Genomic DNA, 20,763 nt, shown 5'->3' with positions numbered 1-20,763 from the left:
TCTTTGCATCCTCAGCGTCTAGGGCATTGCCTGACGTGCAGTAAGAACAAGGTAAGTTCTCTGGAGAAGTTGAAATGGAACAAAACAGAAAAGCAGCAGGTTGTTAATATCCCTCTCACTGTGTATCAGTTCAACTACATTATTTCATAAAGTCCGGTTTGGACCTGCTTGATAACTAGATTTCCAACGTGAATCAGCTCTGCCAATTCTGGCAGTCACGTGAAGGCAGTTCCTAGAACAAAAATGATGGGGGGGGGGGAAAAACAGCAGCTAAAAGGAGGTAGGACTGAAGATGCATCAAGACAAAATGAGGGGAGAGGAGGTCAGGTCCGGAAAAGCCTCAGACCTTCTCCAGCCTAAGGAATGGCATCCACCTGGGAGAATTGGCAGAGATGGACCCTTGCAGAAATGCCTCAGCATCTAATTAAACATTTTAGGTTCCACTGCACACGGGAAGGAAATCCACGTCCCCCACGGTACCCTGACAAATGAGTCATTTCCAACCAATCTATCACCATAGCATCTGGGTACCTCAGGAAAATGAAAATAAGACCAATACATAAATGAAAACCAATATACAAACAATAGTCTCCCCACACAGGCCTCCAGGAAGCCGCAGCGACAGCCATCTGCCAAGCTCCATCCTCGTCACTGCTTTCTGCAGCCAGAGGCCTCTGAGTAAGCACGTTTCAGTATACGATTTAACAACAGAAGGAAATTTCTCCTCTGAAGTCTGACTCTCCATTAATGCTCACGATGCTTTGAAGCTGGAATGAAGTAAGTTCAGGATAAAACGGACTTGTTCTAATGCCACAGCAGCCAAAGAATTTGCTAGAAAACGTTGGGACAGATTGAAGAAAGATTGCAACTTTGCACCGGTTGAAAATTCAAAGATTTCTTGCATGGAAACAGCTCTCGAGGGGACCATCACTATGCTGTGGGGAGGACACTCACATTACCCCATGGTGTGTTCTCACCTCCTGCAGTTTCCATCGGAAGTGGCCTGGCTAGATTTGATCTAATCAACCCAGGACAGCGATTTTCAGGTTAAGGCACATCCAGCACCTGGCAAAGTAGATGATATGAAATTGCAGACATTGCTGCCATGGTCTGCACACCTGGGACTGGGTTTGGCTCGTCCACTTCTTCAATATCTCCTTTTCCCTGAGCATCTGCTATTGGACGTTGAGGCCCAAGCAGCAATGTGGAAAGGCTGCTCTGTTAGCTGGAAAGTGGCAGAGGCAGCCACAGGAGGGAGGCCCATGGCCTTCTGGGAAATCTACTTCCGGGCAAGCAACTATTTTCATTTCAGAAGTTTATGTCCCACCTGCTTCCCCAAAAAAGATTTAGGTGGGATGGCCAATATTTATGCAGCTGACCAAGGCTTCCCACCATCTATACATCCGTGTGTGGTGGGAAGTGATTCAGACACATGACAATGCTACGCTATGAAATGTCTTAAAGCCAGAGGTTTATCTTTACTATTCCTTCAGCTCAGATCGCCTTCAGTGTATAACAGAGGTTCAACAGATAGTGGGCGTTGTCAATAGTTTTTCTTACAGTTTTAATAAATTCATGGCTTCTTTTGATCATGTTAACAGTATATGCTCTTAACTCTGGAAAAACTCAGTTTTAATTGAGTCTTTTCCCCAGTTCATTTCTTTTCTTACCTGATCCTGGTCTAGGTTTTAATAAACACAGAAAATTCCCACTCTCTTCCATAAGTGGGTAAAAGGGAAATCTAGCCAGAAAGGAGATATAGCCTAGGTAAAGACAAAACTGCCACAGATTAGTTCTAAAGCATGGCTTCATGTCAGAACCACCTGGAAGTTTTTAAAAATCCCAATGCTTAGGATGTACCCCAGACCAATTAAATCAGGGGGAGGAACTCTCTGGGGGAAGAACTCAAGTGTCAGTATTTACTAATATCCCCTGGGGTTCCAGATTCCAATAAAGGTTAGAATACCCGTTCTAAAGATTCATGAGACCAGTTCTTTTGCATACCTACCAAGACGATAACAATTTCTACTTTATTCCATCCCAAACTGAAAAGTCTTCCTCTAAATTATCACCCATGAGTTTTCAGATGATGTGATAGAAAGAACATCTGCCTAAACAGGAGATGTGGTTTAAGTCAGCGCATTGCAATTTAAACTGCCAGAGCCTGGAGCTGGTCACTGCCTCTGCAGGGTCTTCGTTCTCTCAGCTATAAAACAGAATTACTGTTGTGGGGATCAGCTAAAATCTTAAAGGGAAGCTAGTGCTTTACTATAAATACCACAAACACTAGGAATTATTGATCTGATCTGTCTATGAGGGGTGGGCATCAGCCTAGTCCAGCCCCTACACCCTCCAAAGCAGACCCTGGCCCCCTGGGGATGCTTCCTGGGGATTTAAAAGACAATGGGTGGTACAGAGGCCAGAGAATCAGAAACCTTTTTTCTAACATGCAAGACTTCAAATTCCAGGGCTGACAAATAGGAATTCTACTCCCACTGGTGCCAAGTTTAAGAGCACTTTACTCACAGGACAGAGAATCTTATTATGCTTTAATCTAATCCAGTGTCTAATCACAGGAAACGTCTCCGCTGTTGGTCTCCGTCAGCCCCATCTGGACTGACGTGCTACCCTGGTACCATTCTTAGCTACTCAAGAATCGATAATTAGACACAGACTCCCTAGCACGATAACAGGGAGGCTACTACACAATGCCACCTTTGAGAAACATCAGTGTGAAGTCTCTACCCCTTATACAATATTATACACCCAGGAAGGCCTGTATCTGAAACTGCTAGAAGTCTCTAGACTGACCTTCTATTTTTCTGTCAAAACATGAACCTTTGTGGGGTGGCCGAATGGCTCAGTTGGTTAGAGCGCGAGCTCTGAACAACAGGGTTGCCGGTTCGATTCCCACATGGGCCAGTGAGCTGCGCCCTCCACAACTAGATTGAAGACAACGAGCTGCTGCTGAGCTGCCAGAGGGGTGGCCGGATGGCTCAGTAGGTTAGAGCGTGAGCTCTCAACAGTAAGGTTGCCAGTTCAATTCCCGCATGGTATGGTGGGCGGCGCCCCCTGCTACTAAAGATTGAAAACGGCTACGGGACTTAGAGCTGAGCTGCACCCTCCACAACTAGATTGAAGGACGACTTGGAGCTGATGGGTCCTGGAAAAAACACAGTTACCCAATAAAATTAAAAACAAAAACAAAAAACAAGACTACTCCTGAACTCTCTAAGGTATGTGACAGACTTGGAGAATGACTTCTGAGAGAGTTGGAAAGGAGGAAGATTTGCTGATTTAGGTCAAGAACACAAGTACAGAAAAACAAAAAAAAAGTGCCAAAAAAGTGCCAAAATGTCTTCCTAGGAGATCGACATTTACTTGGCAATATTTAGGTGTAACCTCCGAAAAGCTCATTCCAGGAGTGAAAATGGGTGAGCAGGATCTTACATAAGAGATGTATAACTTTTATTCAACCCCCACATACCCCCGAGAGACCGATGCAACTAAAGGTAGCCTTTCCAATAAGATACTACATTTACTTCATTCTGAACTTTCCTGAATGAGGGGAAAGAAGAGATCAGATCTCACAGATGCACCTTGGAAATCCTTCAGTCATGTATATTTATCTTCTTTCTGATCAGTAATTCTGAAATTTGACCTACACAACAGTTTTACTTCTTTTTTTTAATGTGGGGATTTACAAACCAAGTTTTAAAAAGTAGTCATTAGACGTAAGGTAAGAAGCCAGAGAAAGTATTAGACACGTTAAAAAATCCTAGGAGGAAAGTCACACTAATGGAAGCTGCTGGAACATCACAAGTACCAACAAACATATTTCTGCTAACATTTAAAAGCAGACAAGCCAAAAATACACAAATAATTTAAGATGGCATCAACCAGAAATTAGGATCCCTTTTGAGAACTCTTGTTTCTATTCAGGGTATGGTTTCAACACAAAATTATATTTCATGCATCCAATACCAATTACCAAGAATGAATAAGAATCTTTAAATATCTAAACTACACTAAAACATGTATGCTAAAGTTCACACACTTGATTCAGGAGTCTTTAGAGACTTACTCAAAATCTGCTTATTTGTACTTTACATATAACACTAACAAGCTAGATTGAATGATTTCCTAGCCAACTGCAGGTTAGAAAATAACAAAATAGGAAAAGTAGAGAATAAAGCAGCCTGAAGTAGGTATCCTGACAGCTAAAAGCAGTGACAGCTGACAGCCTAACAGAAAGGGGAAGAAAAACTGCTTACAAGCAAACAAATCTAGAATCTCAAAAAAGTAATATTCACAATGTTTGTCATAAAATTTAAAAAATTAGTAGACACATGTAGGAAAATGTGAGCCATAACTAGGAAATAAACAGTCGACAGGGACAGATCCAATGATGACAAAGATGTTCGAAAAAGCAAACAAAGACTTTTTGAAAAGCTATTATAAATATGCCTTAGGGTTTAAAGGAAAATATGAAAAAAATGGGTAAGCAGATAGGAAATATTGGAGAAACAAAAACAATGAAAAAAGGTCCAAGTTAAAATTCTGGAAGTAAAAAAAAATATATGAAATAAAAAATTCATTGGTGGGCTTAATGACAGACTGGACACAGAGAAGAAAAGTTTAGTGAATTTGAAGATGGATTAATATAAATTATCCACACCAAAGCACAGAGAAAAAGAAAGACTGAAGAGTAAATGAACAGAGACTCAGTGACTTCTAGGAAAATATCAGGCAATCTAACTTATATGTAACTGGAGTTCTAAATGAAAAGGAGACAGATTGGAGTAGAAAAAATATTAAAGAAATATGGGCAAAATTTTTACAAACTTGAAAAAAATATCAACACAAGAAGCTTAACAAACTGCAAAAAAGATAAACAATGATATCCACACCTAGGAACAGCAAGTCAAATAACTGAAAACTAAAGATAAAGATAAAATCTTAATAGCATTCAAAGGGAGGGGGAAAACATTATATTCAAGGGAATATATTCTAACCTCTCATCAGACACAATGCAAGGTACAAGACAATGGGTCTTTCATGGAAAGAAAGGAACAAAGTCAACTTAAAATTCTATATAGCAAAAATATCCTTTTAAAATGAAGACAAAATAGAGAGATTTGCAGAAAAACAAAGCTGCAAGAATTTGTTACCAGCAGACCTGCACTGGAAGAAATGTTAAACTGTTTTTCAGGCTGAAAGGAAAATGATACTACACAGAAACTCGGACACACAAGAAGGAATGAAGAACACTATACATGATAAATATGTGGGTGAATAATAAGACTCTAATTTATTAATTTCTTTAAGAAAATTGACTGTTTAAAGAAAAAATAATACCAATGTATTATGAGGTTTATACTATATGTGGAAGCAAAATATATAACTATAATAGAATAAAGGTTAAAAAAGGGTAAGTGGACATAGGCAGATCATCAGATTAGATAAAGAAACTTTTTAAAAAAGAGAGAAAATTAAGCCCAAAATAAGAAAGAAGGAAATAAAGAGGTAAAAAAAAAAAAAATCAATAAAATTTAAAAATAGATATTAAAACAAGATCAAAAGTTGGTTCTTAGAAAAGGTCAGTAAAATTGATAAACTACTAACTAAACAACTTTTAAGAATGACACAGAGAAACCAGTTACCAATATTGGGAATAAAAGAGGGAACACCACTAAGATCCTACAAACATTAAAAGGAAAATGAGAATGGTGAAAACAATGTTATTCCAATAAATTCCACAACTTGGATGAAATAGGCAAATTCCTTGAAAGTGAAATTGACAAAGCCAACACAAGAAATAGGAATTCTGAATAGCCTTATGTCTGTTAAAGTAATTGAATTAATAATTTAAAATCACACACACACACACACACACACACACAACACACATCCTCTAGGCCTAGATGGCTTCAGTGGTGAATTCTAGCAAATATTTAAGAGACAATATTAGTGTTCTATAAACTTCTTCAGAAAATAGAGAATACTTTTCAGTTTACTCTCTCAGGCCAACATAATGCTGTACCAAAAATCAGACAAAGGCTTTACAAGAAAACTATAGACCAAAATCCCTCATAAACACAGATGTAAAAATTCTTAATGCTATATTAAAAAATCAAATACATGTCTGGTTTAACATTGCTGACAATCAGTCTGACTCCCTGCACTGAGAGATTTCAAGAAGAAAACCATGATGATCATTCCCATGGATGCAGGAAACAGCATGTGACAAAGTTCAATCCCATCCCTAATAAAAACTCTCAGCAAAGTAGGAATAGAACAGAACTTCCTCAACCAGATACAAGACATCTACGAAAACCTTCCCCTACTGGCGCGGATGTGGAGCAAAGGGAACCCTTGTGCACTGTTGGTGGGATTGCAGATTGGTGCAGCCACTGTGGAAAACAGTATGGAGGTATCTCAAAAATCTGAAAATGGAACTACCTTATGATCCAGCAATCCCACTCCTAGGTATCTATCCGGAGAAGTCCAAAACTCTAATTCAAAAATCTTTATGCACTCCTATGTTTATTGCAGCGCTGTACACAAGAGCCAAGACATGGAAACAACCGAAATGCCCATCGGTAGATGACTGGATTAAGAAACTGTGGTACATTTATACAATGGAGTATTACACAGCCATAAAGAAGAAAGAAATCTTACCAATTGCAACAACATGGATGGACCTAGAGAATATTATGTTAAATGAAATAAGTCAGACAGAGAAAAATAAATACCATATGATCTCACTTATATGTGAAATCTAAAGAAAAGAATAAGTGAATGAACTAATCAGAAACAGTTTTGGAGACATAGAGGAAAAACTGAGGTTGCTAGATGGGAGGGGGGTAAGGATAAGGGGGATGGTGAGGGGATTAGAAAACAGCAACCACAAGATGGCCACGGGGTTTTGAAAATTAATTTGGGGAACGTAATCAATAATGTGGTAAAGATTTTGTAGGGTATCCGATGGACACTTGTCCCATGTGGGAGACCACCTCAGGGATGATGTAGATGCCTCATCACTGCACTGTACACCTGAAGCTGAAGCTGAACAATAATGTCATCTACAATTATATATATATATATATATATATATATATATATATATATATATATAAATGGCTACAAGAGCGGCGTACAGCATTAGGAATAGAGACAGTGGAAATGCAATGGCTCTGTGCGATGTCAGAGGGATAATGGATGGGGGCAGGGGGTTCACACAGTGTGAGGGATATAAATGATAAATGTCTAAGTATTACTTTGTCTTGTGCACCTGAAACTAATAAATAAATAAATAAAGGGGGGGGGGGGAACCTTCCCCTAACATCATACTTAGTGGTGAAAGACAATGCTTTCCCTTGGTATCAAGAACTAGGCAAAGATGTCAGTTCTCACCACTTCTATTTAACATTGAACTGGAAGACCTAGCCAGTGCAACAAAGCAAGAAAAAGAAATAAAAGGCACAGCCATTGGAAAGGAAGAAGTAAAACAATCTTGACTCATAGACAACATGACTGTATGCCTAAAAGATCCTAAAAAGTCTACAGAAAAAAATTAATAAGTGAATTAAATAAGGTCACACAATACAAGTCAATATTAAAAAAATCTATGTACTTCTAGGTAGTAGCAACAAACAATTGAAAAATAACAATTTAAAGAATACCATTTACAATAGCATAAAATATAAAATACTTAGAGATACACTTAATAAAAGATATTCAAGCCCTCTATGTTGAAAACTACAAAACATTGTTCAGAGAAATTAAAGGAAATCTAAATCAATAGAAGAGATATCACATTCATGGATCAAAGACCCAATATTGTTAAGATATCAATTCTCCCCAATTTGATTTATAAATTCAAGGAAAATCCAATCAAAATCCCAGCAGGATTTTTCATAGAAACTGATAAGCTTGTTCTCAAATGGCTGCAGAAATGCCAAGGACCTATGATAGTCAAATCCGTTTTGAAAAAGAAGTGCAAAGATGGAGGAATCACATAACCTGTTTTTAAGACTTACTATAAAGCTCCAACATCAAGACAGTATGAACTGGCATAAAGATAAATCAATCGAACAGAAGAGTCCAGAAATAGAACCATATATATATGGTCAATTAAACTAACATGACATCAAAGCAATTCAATGGGGAAAAGAAAGTTCTTCAACAAACAGTGCGAAGCAACTGGACATCTAAATGGAAAATAATGAACCTCACCCTCTACCACGCACCATTAATTTGAAGTAGACAAGAGACCTAAATGTAAACACTAAAATGATCAAGCTTCTGGAATTAAAAGGAGACTATCTTTATACCTTGGGGTAGGCAAAGATTTTTGTTTTTAAAGTACACACAGAAACCAATAACTATAGAAGGAAATCTGGATACACCGGACTTCATCAAGATTTAAAAATTCTGCTCTCTAAATGCCACCATTAAGAAAAAGAAAAGACAAACCATAGAATGGGAGCAAATATCCAGAATACGTAAAGAATTTCTAGAGTTTTATTGAATGATAAATAGCCCATTTTTGTAAACAAAAAAAAAGGCAAAAGATTTTAACAGACATTTAAAAGGAAGACACAGAAATGGCATATAAACACACGGAAAGATATTTAATATCAGTAGTTAACACGGAAACAAAACTGCAATGAAGCATCACTACACATCATGTAGAATGGCTAAACTTCAAAAGGTGGACAATAGCAAGTGTTGAAGATGCAGGATCCTCACATAGTGCTGGTCTAACTACGGAAAAAGTGTTTCCAGGGGTGGACGATTAGCAAAGTTGGTTAGAGCACGGTGCTCATAACACCACGGTTGCCGGTTCCATCCCCACATGGGCCACTGTGAGCTGCGCCCTCCTTAAAAAAAAAGAAGTTTCCAGTTTCTTTTAAACTTAAACAGCTATCTCCTCTACAAGCCAGTAATTCTACTTCTACATATTTACACAAAAGAAACAAAAACATGCTTATACAAAGACTTGTACATAACATGTTCAGGGTAGCTTTACTCATAATAGCCAAACACTGGAAACAACCAAAAATGTCAACAGCAGGTGAATGCATAAACAAACTGTGGTATATTCATACAATGGAATACATCTTGACGATAAAAAGGAATGAGGTACTGATTCACACCACATGGATGAAAGAAGCCTTGCACACAAAGTAATAAAAGAGGGGAAAAAAGAAAAAGAATAAAAACAACAACAAAAAGACACCTCACACAAAAAGGCAGATTGTACTACTCCATTTATTTGGAGTTCTAGAACAGGCAAACCAATCTCTGTTGATAAAGCAAAACAGTGGTTGGGGGCTGGAGGCTGGAGGACAGCTTTGGAAGGAGAAGAGGGGACTTTCTGAGGTGATGGAAATGCTCCGTATTTTAACAGGGGAGGGGTGTGTATGGTTTCCTGCATTTGGAAAAACTGAGCAAACTGTGTATTGCATATCTGTGCATTTAACTATATGTAAATTATACTTAAGTAGATGGTACCTGTATCACAGGGTTGTTGTAAATAAAACAAGACAAAAACACAAGGGATAGTGCTTGAGAGGCCAACCGTCTCCTCTATTTGCCTCATCAGGCCCCGTAGAATATGGCTGCATTTTAGGGTGACCACCGAGTCATGGCCAAGGTAGAAGGAGGGGTGAAAAATCTCCTATTATTCAGCTACTGAAAATGGTTATTTAATGAAAACTGCCCAGAAGTTTCCACCTGTAGAGCAGCTGACTCCCAGAGCATGCCAAATAAAAACATAACATAATTAGGAGCACGCTAATCAGTACGCCAAAGTTTCTTCTGTAAAAGTTACCACTAACGGTACTGCATTAAAACAGACGGACAACTGCTCTGGTCTTTAATTAATGAAAATTCAGAGTTAAGAGACACACTCACACCCTCTGGTAGTAAGAGCTGGTCTGCCTGCCTGCCTGCTGAGTTTGGGGAGCTCATAATCCAAATCTTAGAAAACATCTTTCCTTCTCAGGGGAGGAAACACCTACAACTGGGCTACCACACTGAGGCCACAGCTTGTCACTATGGTCTCTGTGGCTTTTAGTCTCTTTGGGGAGGGAGACACCAAGAAACAAGTCTGGTTTACAGTGAATCTCTGCATTTAAGAGAACCAAAACTATGCTACCTCAGCTATTAACTAGCTCCCAGAGTCTAATGGGGGTGAAGGAGAGAAGGGGAGGGGAACTTAGGTCCTGAGTCCTAAGAGTTCTTTGAGGAGTCTCCAATTTGTTTCTTACCGTCATCTGTCATGAGAATATAGAGCTAAGAAAGTCTGTTGTTTCTTTTCCCCAAATCACGCAAACCCTTATGCACAAGGCCGTGGCCCCGGGGTAGCGGCAAATCCAGAAGCCAGGGGCTCACTGTTTGAATGAGCCTGGTCTGTTTGGCCCGCAGCGGCACAGAACTAGAATGAAAATACTCCTTGGTTCATGGCATTCAGCTCTGCTCCGTGCATGGCCCCTCTTTTCAAGAAATATAATACATGCTCATGCATTCACCCGAGGCAACTACGCTCCTGAACGGTGTCCATCATTGCCTTGCCAAGGTTTTCCTGAGCTGGCCAATGGAAGCAAGGCAGGGAGAGAATTTCCTAAAGCTCCCACCGCCTCCCTTAGCACACACCCAGCTTCGGGTGCAGAGGCAGGCACCTTCCCCACCCCAGAGGCAGTGCCCCAAGACTGGGTGCCCACCTAGATTACCAAACCGCTTCCCTGCACAGGGCTTTCCAATCTACAAGGTTGATTTATTTTTTTCAATAAGAGAAAAGATGTAAGTCCCTTTGAGCAAAATATGCCTGATATATATCACAATATTTATTTTTGGTGGAGTAATGGATCAGTCTTCGGGGAAAGCTAGAGGAAAGGCATTTCTTGAGCTCGGATGTAAATCAGTCACTCTGAAAACAGCTGGGGAATCCGTATTATTACCCCCCTGCTAACTACACTGTGAAATAAGCTGCTGACTTTTAAAAGTCATTGTACTATTTGTTTCTGGACCTAACACTAGAGACAGAGTTAGGGATGTGAGGCCGGAGAAGTAACTGCTCCTCCAATGCCCGCACCTAATTCCCCAAAGTAATGGTGCATCTCAAAATGAAAATAGAGATCCACCCAACCTGCGGGTATGCGCTTGCACACCGGGCGGGGACAAGTTCTAAGCTTTCCTTGCAGTTCTCAGTTCTAAGGAAGAAGGATGAGGTGCCTGGCTGAGCTTAGGGTATAAGGGTCTCCATACAACCTGTCTGTTATTATAGACCAGTCTTCCTATCTATATTAAATGTATCATAAAGCAGGACAAGAGTGAAACTGAAGGTCAGGGGGGCAAAAAGATAGTCAATGGACTTGCAACTTAAACAGCGCTCTTCAAAGGAAAGCTATTTAAATCTGAGGTGTTCCTAATATTAATTATCCTGAACATCTCACAGGCTCAGATTCACATGCTACAAAGAACACAAAGCCTTTTAATTTTCCTACCTGCCCCTGGCACTAGCGGCAATAAATCAGATATACAGAGAAACCACACATGACTAACGAACCAGCCCATTAATGGGGAGTAAAGATCATTTGCCAAGATGACTTATTCAGACATAGTCACATATCATAACCAGCAATATCCTGGAGACTCAACGCAGCAGACACGAAGGCCGCAGCCAGGGTACTCCCTGCCAAGTCGCAGGTACTCGGGGTGACTCGGGCATTCTCCAGATGCCTGCTATCCAGGCATGAAAGATTTTACTCGTGGCTGTCCCCTCCCCACTCCCTTCAAGTTAACTTGCACTTGGAAAATTACTGCAAAGTGTACAAGGCCTCTTGAGTCACAGAGCTGCTAAGCCCCGAAACCTTGCTGTGGCCCCCTCATCTGAGACTCAGAATTCCAGGTACCCTCAGGAAAAAGGCTCAGCCTCTGCCACCAGCAACCGTAACTGCTAATTTATAGATCTTCACTGTAGCCATTCATTCAATTATCTGAGCTCCAACCGAGTATCAGACCCTACTCTAGCTGCTTGAGCAGATCCATAAACAAAACAGTAAACAGGCGGGAGTGAGGGAGAAAAAAGAGTCCCCTAAATGCCAGTCTCTTCATTTTACCACGAAAACTGAAGCTCAGGGATAAATAGGAATTTTCCCCTGAGGTCAGATAGCGTGTCTAGGACTTGAACCCAGGTTGGATTCTTAGTGGGAATGCCACCTATAGTGGTACGTAAGGGCACTGGGCAGAGCAGATGTGGATGGGGGTGAAATGTAACCCAGGTTCTTCATATGGGCCAGGGGCAGTCCCATTCCAATACTGTGTCCTACTGCCCCAGGCTGCTCAGTTCCCTTTAACAAAAGCTCCCTTCACTGGAAGGGACGATGGAGGTTCCCGGGGTAACACCAACCATCATTAGTAGGACCCAGGAGAGTTTGAATCCTTTCATTGGGATGTAAACCTGAGAAGCTACATACTCCCAACTCTTGTCGTGAGTGAGAAGAGTCTGTTGAACTTGAATCCATAGGAAACTCACCTATAGTGGAGGTCTCTAATAATTTTAACAATAATTTTCTACGTTACAGTCAGATCTGAAAGGGAAGGCTGCTAGCAAGCTGTGTTACATTCTCGCCAACCCCTTTCTTTACTCTTCATGATCCCAAGACGAGGATCTGTCACTGCTCAATCCCATCTCTACAGTTCAATGTTGGTGACAGGAATGATTAACTTCATCCACTCTATGAATATGTCCTCTTGACTGGTGCTAGGGACACCACAGTAAGCACCACCGCCATCACCAACAATCGCAACACACCACTGTCCCTGACTTCATGGGGCTAAAACATGTTGAAAGCAGAGCTGGGAAAAGCCCAGCTGCTAAGGAGCCCCTGAGCAGACTGACACTCTACTGAGAGGCCTGGTCTGGAAGCAAGAGTGGATGTGCCCGGCCCATTCTCCCCTCCTTCACCCCATTTGACAGAACCAAAAATAAGGTCCAGGAAAAAGAGGCGGCGGCTTGCCTCAAGTCAGAAAGTTGACCATGGAGCTGAACGGTCAAACCCATGTTCTCTGGGTCTCTGCTTTCTACCACGGTACCTCCTCTAAGGTGCCGAAACTGCAAAGTGAGGAGAAATAGTTGGTCCCAGTGGTAGAGCGGTTCCTGCCGCCTGTACACACAGAACATGCAGCTCCAACCCATCTTATCTTATCTTATCAGCCCTCATGCCCATGTGCGGCTCTCAAATTGGAATGTTCATAAATATACTGCGTTGATCTACAGCCCGGGGGTCCAGTTTTCATTCTCTCTCATTTATCACCCTCTCTGACTCTCTCTTGATGTTTACTTTCACTTTAAAAATCTCATCTTATAAGAACAGAGTCCTTTTTATCTGATGCTAGCTCCCCCTCTGCTCCTGGGGTCTAATCAATCCATGTTTGGAAATAAACAAGCCAGAAAGGAAAGCAACCGTCCCTTTTAGGAAAACAGGAACCTTTACAAAATGATCTACCCCTGGGCACGGCACAGAGGTTTACATGAGAAGGAAAGAAAGACATTCTCCAGCAATAGGCGTATGTACCCCACATCAGGCGGAACACCAGGGAAGGTAACTGAGTTAACAGCTAAATCAAAAATTCTGCCCCATATTATTCAGGTTATTTGGGAGGGTAGAGGGTAGGGGTTCCAAACTCAAGAAGCCCGAAGAAACAATAGGCTTCAAAACATAGCAGAGTATATATACCGCCCATCCCCCTCCATTCTGAGGAGCTTAAGGTCTTCAAGATAGTAAGAGAGGGCTTGTTGAACATCCAATTCAGATATATGCAAGCAGGCCTCCAGCTACTACTGGTGCACATGGAGATGCCAGATAGAAAGATCCAGATATCTGGCAACCAACACAGACCTCTGCCCATCATGTTATTTTACACCCACCTGCAAAGCAGTCTCCACACCTCCCACCACCCCCCAGCTGCTACACCAAGTTACTCCCGCAGCCTTTGCCAGCAAGGGAGGCTGTTTTTGTACAGAGGGGCAGAATCAAGTCCCCACCAGCCAGGCCACCACGACCCCCGACCCCAGGTTTTCAGAAATGGGTCACATATCTAGATGCAAATGCAGAAAGCACCTCTTCATCCTTTGGGGATCCTTTTGAAAATCTACGGTAGCTCTGGAAACCCCATGAAAAACTGCATCTGTGCAGTTGATATGTGATTTCACTGGGGGCTGCTGCCCTCTGGGGAGGTCTGAAAGGGCAGAAAGGGCTACAGTGCTCAGAGGCAGCTTTGAGTAAGGGAGCAGTGGGTGGTCCACGTAAGTCTTCAACAACACAGTTTCTTAAGCACAATGCTGCCCCTTCCTTAGCTACTGCAAGTTCCACTCTTTAATGAACCTTTGAGATTTCAACAAGAATTTGGAAACTGAGAGCGCACACACACCAAACAAGGACTCATCTTTGTGACTTCCTGTCTTGATGTCACAAAATGTCCTGTGATTACTAGTTAAGACAGTCTCCAAACAAGGCTTAGCTGAGAAGGGCTGAGTAACAGCAGAGATAAGAAAAGAAGTGGGGGAGGTGGGCGTTGGAAGGGAGGATAGTCCCCATGAGGAGAGGGGTACAGCTAAGCTCTCCTGGGCTCTGAGTAGGTCTTGGCAGGGCAGCTTCTGACCCTCACTGCCTGCTCTCCCTAAAATCACGGTGGACCTGCTGACTCCTTTGCATCAAACCAAGAAGTCCACAGAAAAGCAGCCCTTTCCTCCTGGGTCCACAGTGAGTGGGGTACATTCTCTGGTTTCTAGGGAGGAGACCCTGGCCCACTGCTAGCCCATGGCCCTCTCGTGGCCTGGGGGTGTCACTGCAGTCCCCTCTGCATTGCTGGGCAAAAACCTCAAGCAGGCAGTCTAACAGTGGTAAGAATACTGAGGTACCAGTAGCAGCTTGGCAACAATCCTCAAGCCATGGTGAGGCTGTGTTTGCTTTTGATTTCTTAAACTAAGATTCAGACTCAAAGTGGTCTTTCTAAATCCCTCCCTGGTACAATCCCTACAGGGAACAAGTCCAAGACCTGCTTCATTAAGCCAACAACCTCAGCTTTTCTAACATTACCTAATTGATCATGCCTTCCCGCATCACATGCAATTATGTACAATTGTTCCAAAGCTCAATAGAAACAGTTAGCAAGAAGGCACAACATCCTCTGATTTGTAGGTTGCTGGCTAGATTACAAAAGACTTGCAGGATACCAAATTCCTCTCCTCCCCCCTTGATTTTCGGGTGGCAGATCCTACAGGGGTTTGGGGGAAGTCAAGACTTAAGTACACACAGTGAGAAAGAACATGACCCTCGCCCCGTGCAAGCAGAGAGGATGTCCACTAAAGGACCTTACTAGAGACTGCTCAAAACTCTTACCAGCAACACCACAAAGGGAAGGGGTGGAGCCCACCTGGGCTGGGCACTGGACTGGAGAGCCCGAGTCCTGGGGTGGGAGGAAAGTTGGTCCAGGGATTCAGCTACCATCTTTCAGAGATGGGGATCGTTAACTGAACCCAGGGGTGGGAAAGTGAGCAGGGAGGAGTACAGGTGGGAAGTTTGGGAGGAGAAAGGAGAGTGCAGACAGTGCCTGGAGAGCCTAGAGTAGACCAGGGACCAGGAGTTGACGGGGGCCAGGGAAGTGGACGGGAGCACAAGAGGTGCTTCTTTTCATTTGGGGAAGAGGAGAGTCCTTACCTCCTTGATTTTCTCCCGCTGGGTTCGAACTAGGCTCTGGGACTCCTCAATCTCATGGGCTCCTGTACCCAGGACCGGGTGGCGGAGGCGGCTCCGGAACGCGTTAAAGTCAAAGCTAAATGAGATACTCCCCTCCTGGGGTCTGAGGGCCGTCCCGCCGCCGCTCCGGGCGGCGGTGGCCTCCTCCCGTGGCCCGGTCGGGTGGGTGCGCCGCAGCCACCCTTTTCTGCGGCGGGTACTGGCTTGGCTGCTGGGGTAGTCCTCGCCGGGGGCTGGCGCAGCGGGGGCTGGGTTGGGGGGTGACTCCTGCTCGCCCGCCAGGGGGTGGCTGGCGACTTCGGCCACTACCTCCAGGCCGGGCTGCTGTGTCCGGGGGGCCAAGAAGAGGCGCTTGAGGCGAGAGGAGTTGGGCAGAAGGAAGAGAGCCCCGAAGCACAGGGTAACGAGGCCCGAGAGGAAGAGAAGGAAGAGGAATTTCTGCGGCAGCCGCAGCCCCCACGGGGAGGCCGGGACGAAGCCCGGCACTTTCCTCATGAGCATCGTGGCCTGGCACGGAGCTGGAGACAGTCAGCTCCGGCCCGGTCCCTGAGGCCTTCGGAGTCCAGGCACTTGTCAGCAGGGGGCTCGACAAGGGGAGGTCGTCGAGGGACGCCGCCCAGGATTGGGGTCCCAGAGAGTTTCGCCGCTTCGGGGACTGCCCCTGAAGGAAGTTCAGGGAGTTTGGAGCGGGTCCTCCCGTGCCCAGGAGGGGGCGCCGCGGCCTCAGCGGGGCCCGGGCGAGCCGGGCGGCACGGCTCGGGGCCCGGGCCCGCAAGGGCCGGCCGAGCGCAGCAGCCTTCCCTCCGGCGGTCGCGCAGCCTTCCTCGCAGCGGCTGGAGCCCGCGGGGCCCGCGCCTTCCCGCGCTGCGGCCGCTGCCGGGGCCGTCACATGCCGTCCGCGGCGCCCCGGCTGTCCGCGCGGAGGGGTGCCCGCAGGCCTTGTCCCAGCGCCGAGCCGCCCTCGGCCCCTCTGCCCAAAGTTTCAGCCTCAGAAGCAGTTTCCAGAGGGGGCTGGCTCTGGGGACGAGACGGTGGCGGGGCTGGAGTGTCAGCGGCGCTCTGAGAGCGCGCCGACCTGGCCGGGTTGCGACAGCGCCCGGGCTCGGCTATCAGGACACGTCCACAACTTTGCCCCACCGCAGAGCGTGCACCGGGCAGAGAAGCAGGCACTTCTGAATCTGCGGGGGTAGGGGCTTCCCCGGCCCCCGTGAGCGGAGGAATGCCAGAGCTCCGGTGCGAAGCCGGACGCCGTCCGCCACCAGCCGCGGCGGCGGGGAGGCTGCAGCTGCGCCCGGGAGTGCGGGCTCCCGCCCAGCCAACTCAGTAGGGCTGCGGGTTCCCGCTGGGATCACCTGTTCCCGGCCCCCGCCGGCTCCACGGAGCGCGCAGCCCCGGCTGCGCCTCCCCCGCTGCAGCTGGCGTCCTTGCAGCGGCCGCTCCAGACGGGCCGCTGCCGCCGCAGGCTGAGCCGCCGCCGCTGCTGCCGAGCCTGCGCCCCACACGCGCGCACACTCGCCCGGCCGCCTCCGCCGCCGTCGCCGCAGCAGCAGCCCGGGCTTTCACTGAGAGAGCCCACGGCCCCGCCTCCCTCCGGGCCACGCCCTCAGGCCACGCCCACTGCGCGCGCCCCGCGGTCCACCTCGGCAGCGGCGCCGCAGCCAGGCCTCACGTCTGGGGGTAGGGAGTGCGGGGCCTCAGCGAGGGTGGGGCGAGGGGGGGGGGATCGGGACTCCAAGCCACGCCCCCTCCTCAAAAGGCCAGCGCCGCTCACATTTCCCCCCCCATCCCACCAGCACCAATGGTCCAGCTGCGCGGGGTTGGCGCGGGCGGGGGTGGGGAGCGGAGCAAGGTCATTGGCTGCCTTGGAGGGATCCCCGTTGGGCCGCAGTCGCCCATTGGTTAGTGCCCAGCGTTCTCTGGACTGGAAGCGACTGAGACCCCTTCAGACCCCGCCCTCACCACTCTGATTGTTGGTCCCCCAGGGGCCGGAGACCCAGCTAGTCTGGAGGGCTACGGCCACCGTTTGGTAACCTCTCACCCCTCAGTACCAGTTCAGGATTGGCAGGGAGCTGGGGACCTGCCCAGAGGTCCCCAGAGCTTCCGCAGGCGCTGCGGTGGTGCTGCTGTGGCAGGCTGTGAAGAAGGGGTGATAGGACACAAGCAGGGAGCTATGTGTGGCCGCGGTTGAGTCGGGTTAAGGCAGTGTGTCGACTGGACCCGCGCGGACCACTTCTCTGCCTTCCTTTTCCCTCAGCGCAAAACCGGGCCAGGGCCCCTGGGTGGGGCAGGGAGAGATGGTATACGCAGCGGTGGGAGGGCAAGAAAGGAGAGAGAATACTGGTCGAATGCACTGAAGACCACACACTTATGTGGCATACATACCTAGATGTCTGCGTCTGTTTATGTCCACGTGTGTGTCCCTTTGCATAAATACATATGCACTCAAGAGATTGCATGTTGGTGTGTCCTTGCACACATACACTAATTTACATGTGGACACCATGATTATACCAAAGCATATATAGACATATATACGTATTAGTGAATTATTGACATGTGTACCTACACACATACCCACAGGCACACAACAGGTAGGTCCAAAAACATGCACATGTACACACTGCCAAGCATATATTTCCAGACACATGAGTCTCGACCTCAAGGCCCTCACACCTTCCTTCTTGGACTTAAATCTCCCTGTGACTTCCCTTCCTGTTCAACCTAACCCAGGGCAAAGCAACATTGTGCTGTGTGGGTCTTTCATGCAAAACACTTTATAGAGACAAATAACAGCAGAGGGAGAGACAAATTAAGAGGTGTAATAGGCAAGAGGGAAAATATCTGCTTTCAGCTGCAATTTAAAATGAAATGCAGCATTGACGAGACAGAAAATACTGCAGGGAGGCCTTTCCCGACAGAAGAATCAGCCCAGGCAGGCTCTCACCTCGTAAATCTTGCTTCTTCCCTGAGGCCTGCTATGGATGGGCCGTTGGGACTGAGACATCCTTCTACCTCTGGCCAGGCCACTGACAGCATACCCTTCCCTGATATTTAAATACCCTTGACACGTAAATTTCAACTGAAAATAAAAAGCTTGTCTGGATAACAGGTGCAAATGTTTTGGTCACTGGATTGAATAGTCCCTCCCAACCCCACAAGTTCTAATTCAGATGTTGCAGTTTCTGAGTTTGATTGGCAGGAGTCAGTTCCCTGGAACTATCGGAGAAAAACATGTGATCCACTTGGGTGAGGGACCCCAAACACCTGGCTTGGCCTCTTCTGATCCCCAACACCCAAGCATCTCCTCACCAGGTCCCACATCCAGAAGGGCAGAACCAGGCAGGAACCCAGCATTTGTTGGTGGCACCCACATTGTTCCACATTGAAAGTGTAGGGGAATCACTGTTCAGTCCCCTAAGAAAGTAGGACCCAGGAGAGGGGGTGAGGGGAGGCAAGGCTGAGTCTCAGAAGAACATATCTGTTTGAACTGGCTGCTCACTGAGATGGTAACATCTGGATCAGTCTCAGGTATGCTGGTGAACCAGGGTAGAAAGTGGGGCTGTAGCAGGACTGACACACCCTCCACAGACTCAGGCTACAAAAGCCGTACACCAGAGGGGACAACTCCATTTTAAACCAATGTCACGTTGGTGATTACACCAAGTTAGTGACACCACAACCTCTACAATCTCCCTAGTGAGTTCGCTGAAAACTCTGGAGGTCCCCATCCTACCCCATCACCTCTAGCCCCCATAGACCTCACACATACTATGGCTGTTTTCTCACTGGATTTTTAATATTGATATGTTGTCCCACAGCAGACACTGAGTTCTTCACAGCAGGGACCACAGCTTGTTCACCTCTCTAACTGCCCAGGTCTTAACTACAATGCTTTGCACATGGACACAGTGCTTGTTGAGTAATGAACGAATAAATGAGTGAGTGGACACCCATTTCACAGATGAAGAAACTGAGGCTCAGGGAAGGGAATAATAATGAACTAACATTTTCTATTGCTTCATTTACTTTTCAGAACAATTTTATGAGGTAGATACTATTAATAGCCTCATTATACAGATAAGAACACTAAGGCTTAGAGAGATTTGGAATAAGTTAACAAGTATCTTCCTCAGTTTAATGCAGAAACTCAAGTGGAACTAGGCACAGAAATGAATAGCCATTAAAAAAATCTATTCTGTCCACAAACATTTATTGAAATTATATGGTAGGTGTCACACTAGTCTTCGGAGGACACAAAGATGAGCAAGACATGGTCCCTGTCATTCTTGATTCATTCATTCATTTAGCAAAGAACTGTTTATTGAATACCTACTAGGTACAGAGGGGCCAGGGATAATAGCCTTAAATAAGGCAGATGTAAATTCTGTCTTTAGGGAGTTTCTTGTCTAAAAGGCAACAGGGACCAATTCAGCTGGTCAGGAAGGGAACCACCAGTCACTGAGCACTCTGCTAACTAAGTGTTTCCCTCCCATCTTATCTGACACAATGGCCCTCTCTGAAGTAGGCCTTGAGATCCCAGTTTAACAGATGAGGAAACTGAGTCTCAGGGGTTTGACATGACTTTTCCAAAGTCACAAGAGAATAATTTGTAAATTTGGGAGAAAATCAGATATATGTAGTCCTAGGATCTATGCTCTTTATGTTAATAATATTAATAATAACTAAGATTAATGGGGCACTCACTATATGCCAAGCTCTTATAGAAGCATGTTATAGAAGCTCACTTATTTGATCCTTACAACCACCCAATGAGACAGGTACTATTATTACTGACATTTTACAGAAGAGGAAACTAAAGCACTGAGGTGTTAAGGAACTTACCCAATGTCACACAGCTGGGAAGTGGCAGAGCGGGGATTTGAACCCAGTTGGTCAGACTGCAAAGCCCTTTCAGAGTCTATTGCTCTCCATCTTATAATGCCATGAGAGCAGGTGCTATAGGACATCAGGGCAGGGAAAGAGCACTGGCCTC

The 20,763-nt window shown here is 45.6% G+C and overlaps 1 protein-coding gene across 2 annotated transcripts in view; it reads right to left on the bottom strand.

The window, feature by feature from the left end:
- The window catches only part of MAN1C1 (mannosidase alpha class 1C member 1), a 129,615-nt gene extending 112,244 nt beyond the window's left edge, over window positions 1–17,371 (bottom strand). Inside the window, exon 1 of one of the 2 annotated variants that reach the window (XM_088790566.1) lies at window positions 15,732–17,371. In XM_088790566.1, the coding sequence (XP_088646692.1) occupies window positions 15,732–16,271 (540 nt within the window). In that variant the 5' untranslated portion in view covers window positions 16,272–17,371. The remainder of the gene's footprint in view (window positions 1–15,731) is intronic. The other variant, XM_088790565.1, reaches the window with a different exon arrangement.
- Window positions 17,372–20,763: the final 3,392 nt, after the last annotated feature.

This window comes from Rhinolophus sinicus, chromosome 14 (genome assembly GCF_057876585.1).
Source record: "Rhinolophus sinicus isolate RSI-liver-muscle chromosome 14, RSI-T2T, whole genome shotgun sequence".
Taxonomy (NCBI): Eukaryota; Metazoa; Chordata; class Mammalia; order Chiroptera; family Rhinolophidae; genus Rhinolophus; species Rhinolophus sinicus.
Note: the sequence above shows the minus strand (reverse complement) of the source record. Positions and strands in the feature narration are given on the sequence as shown.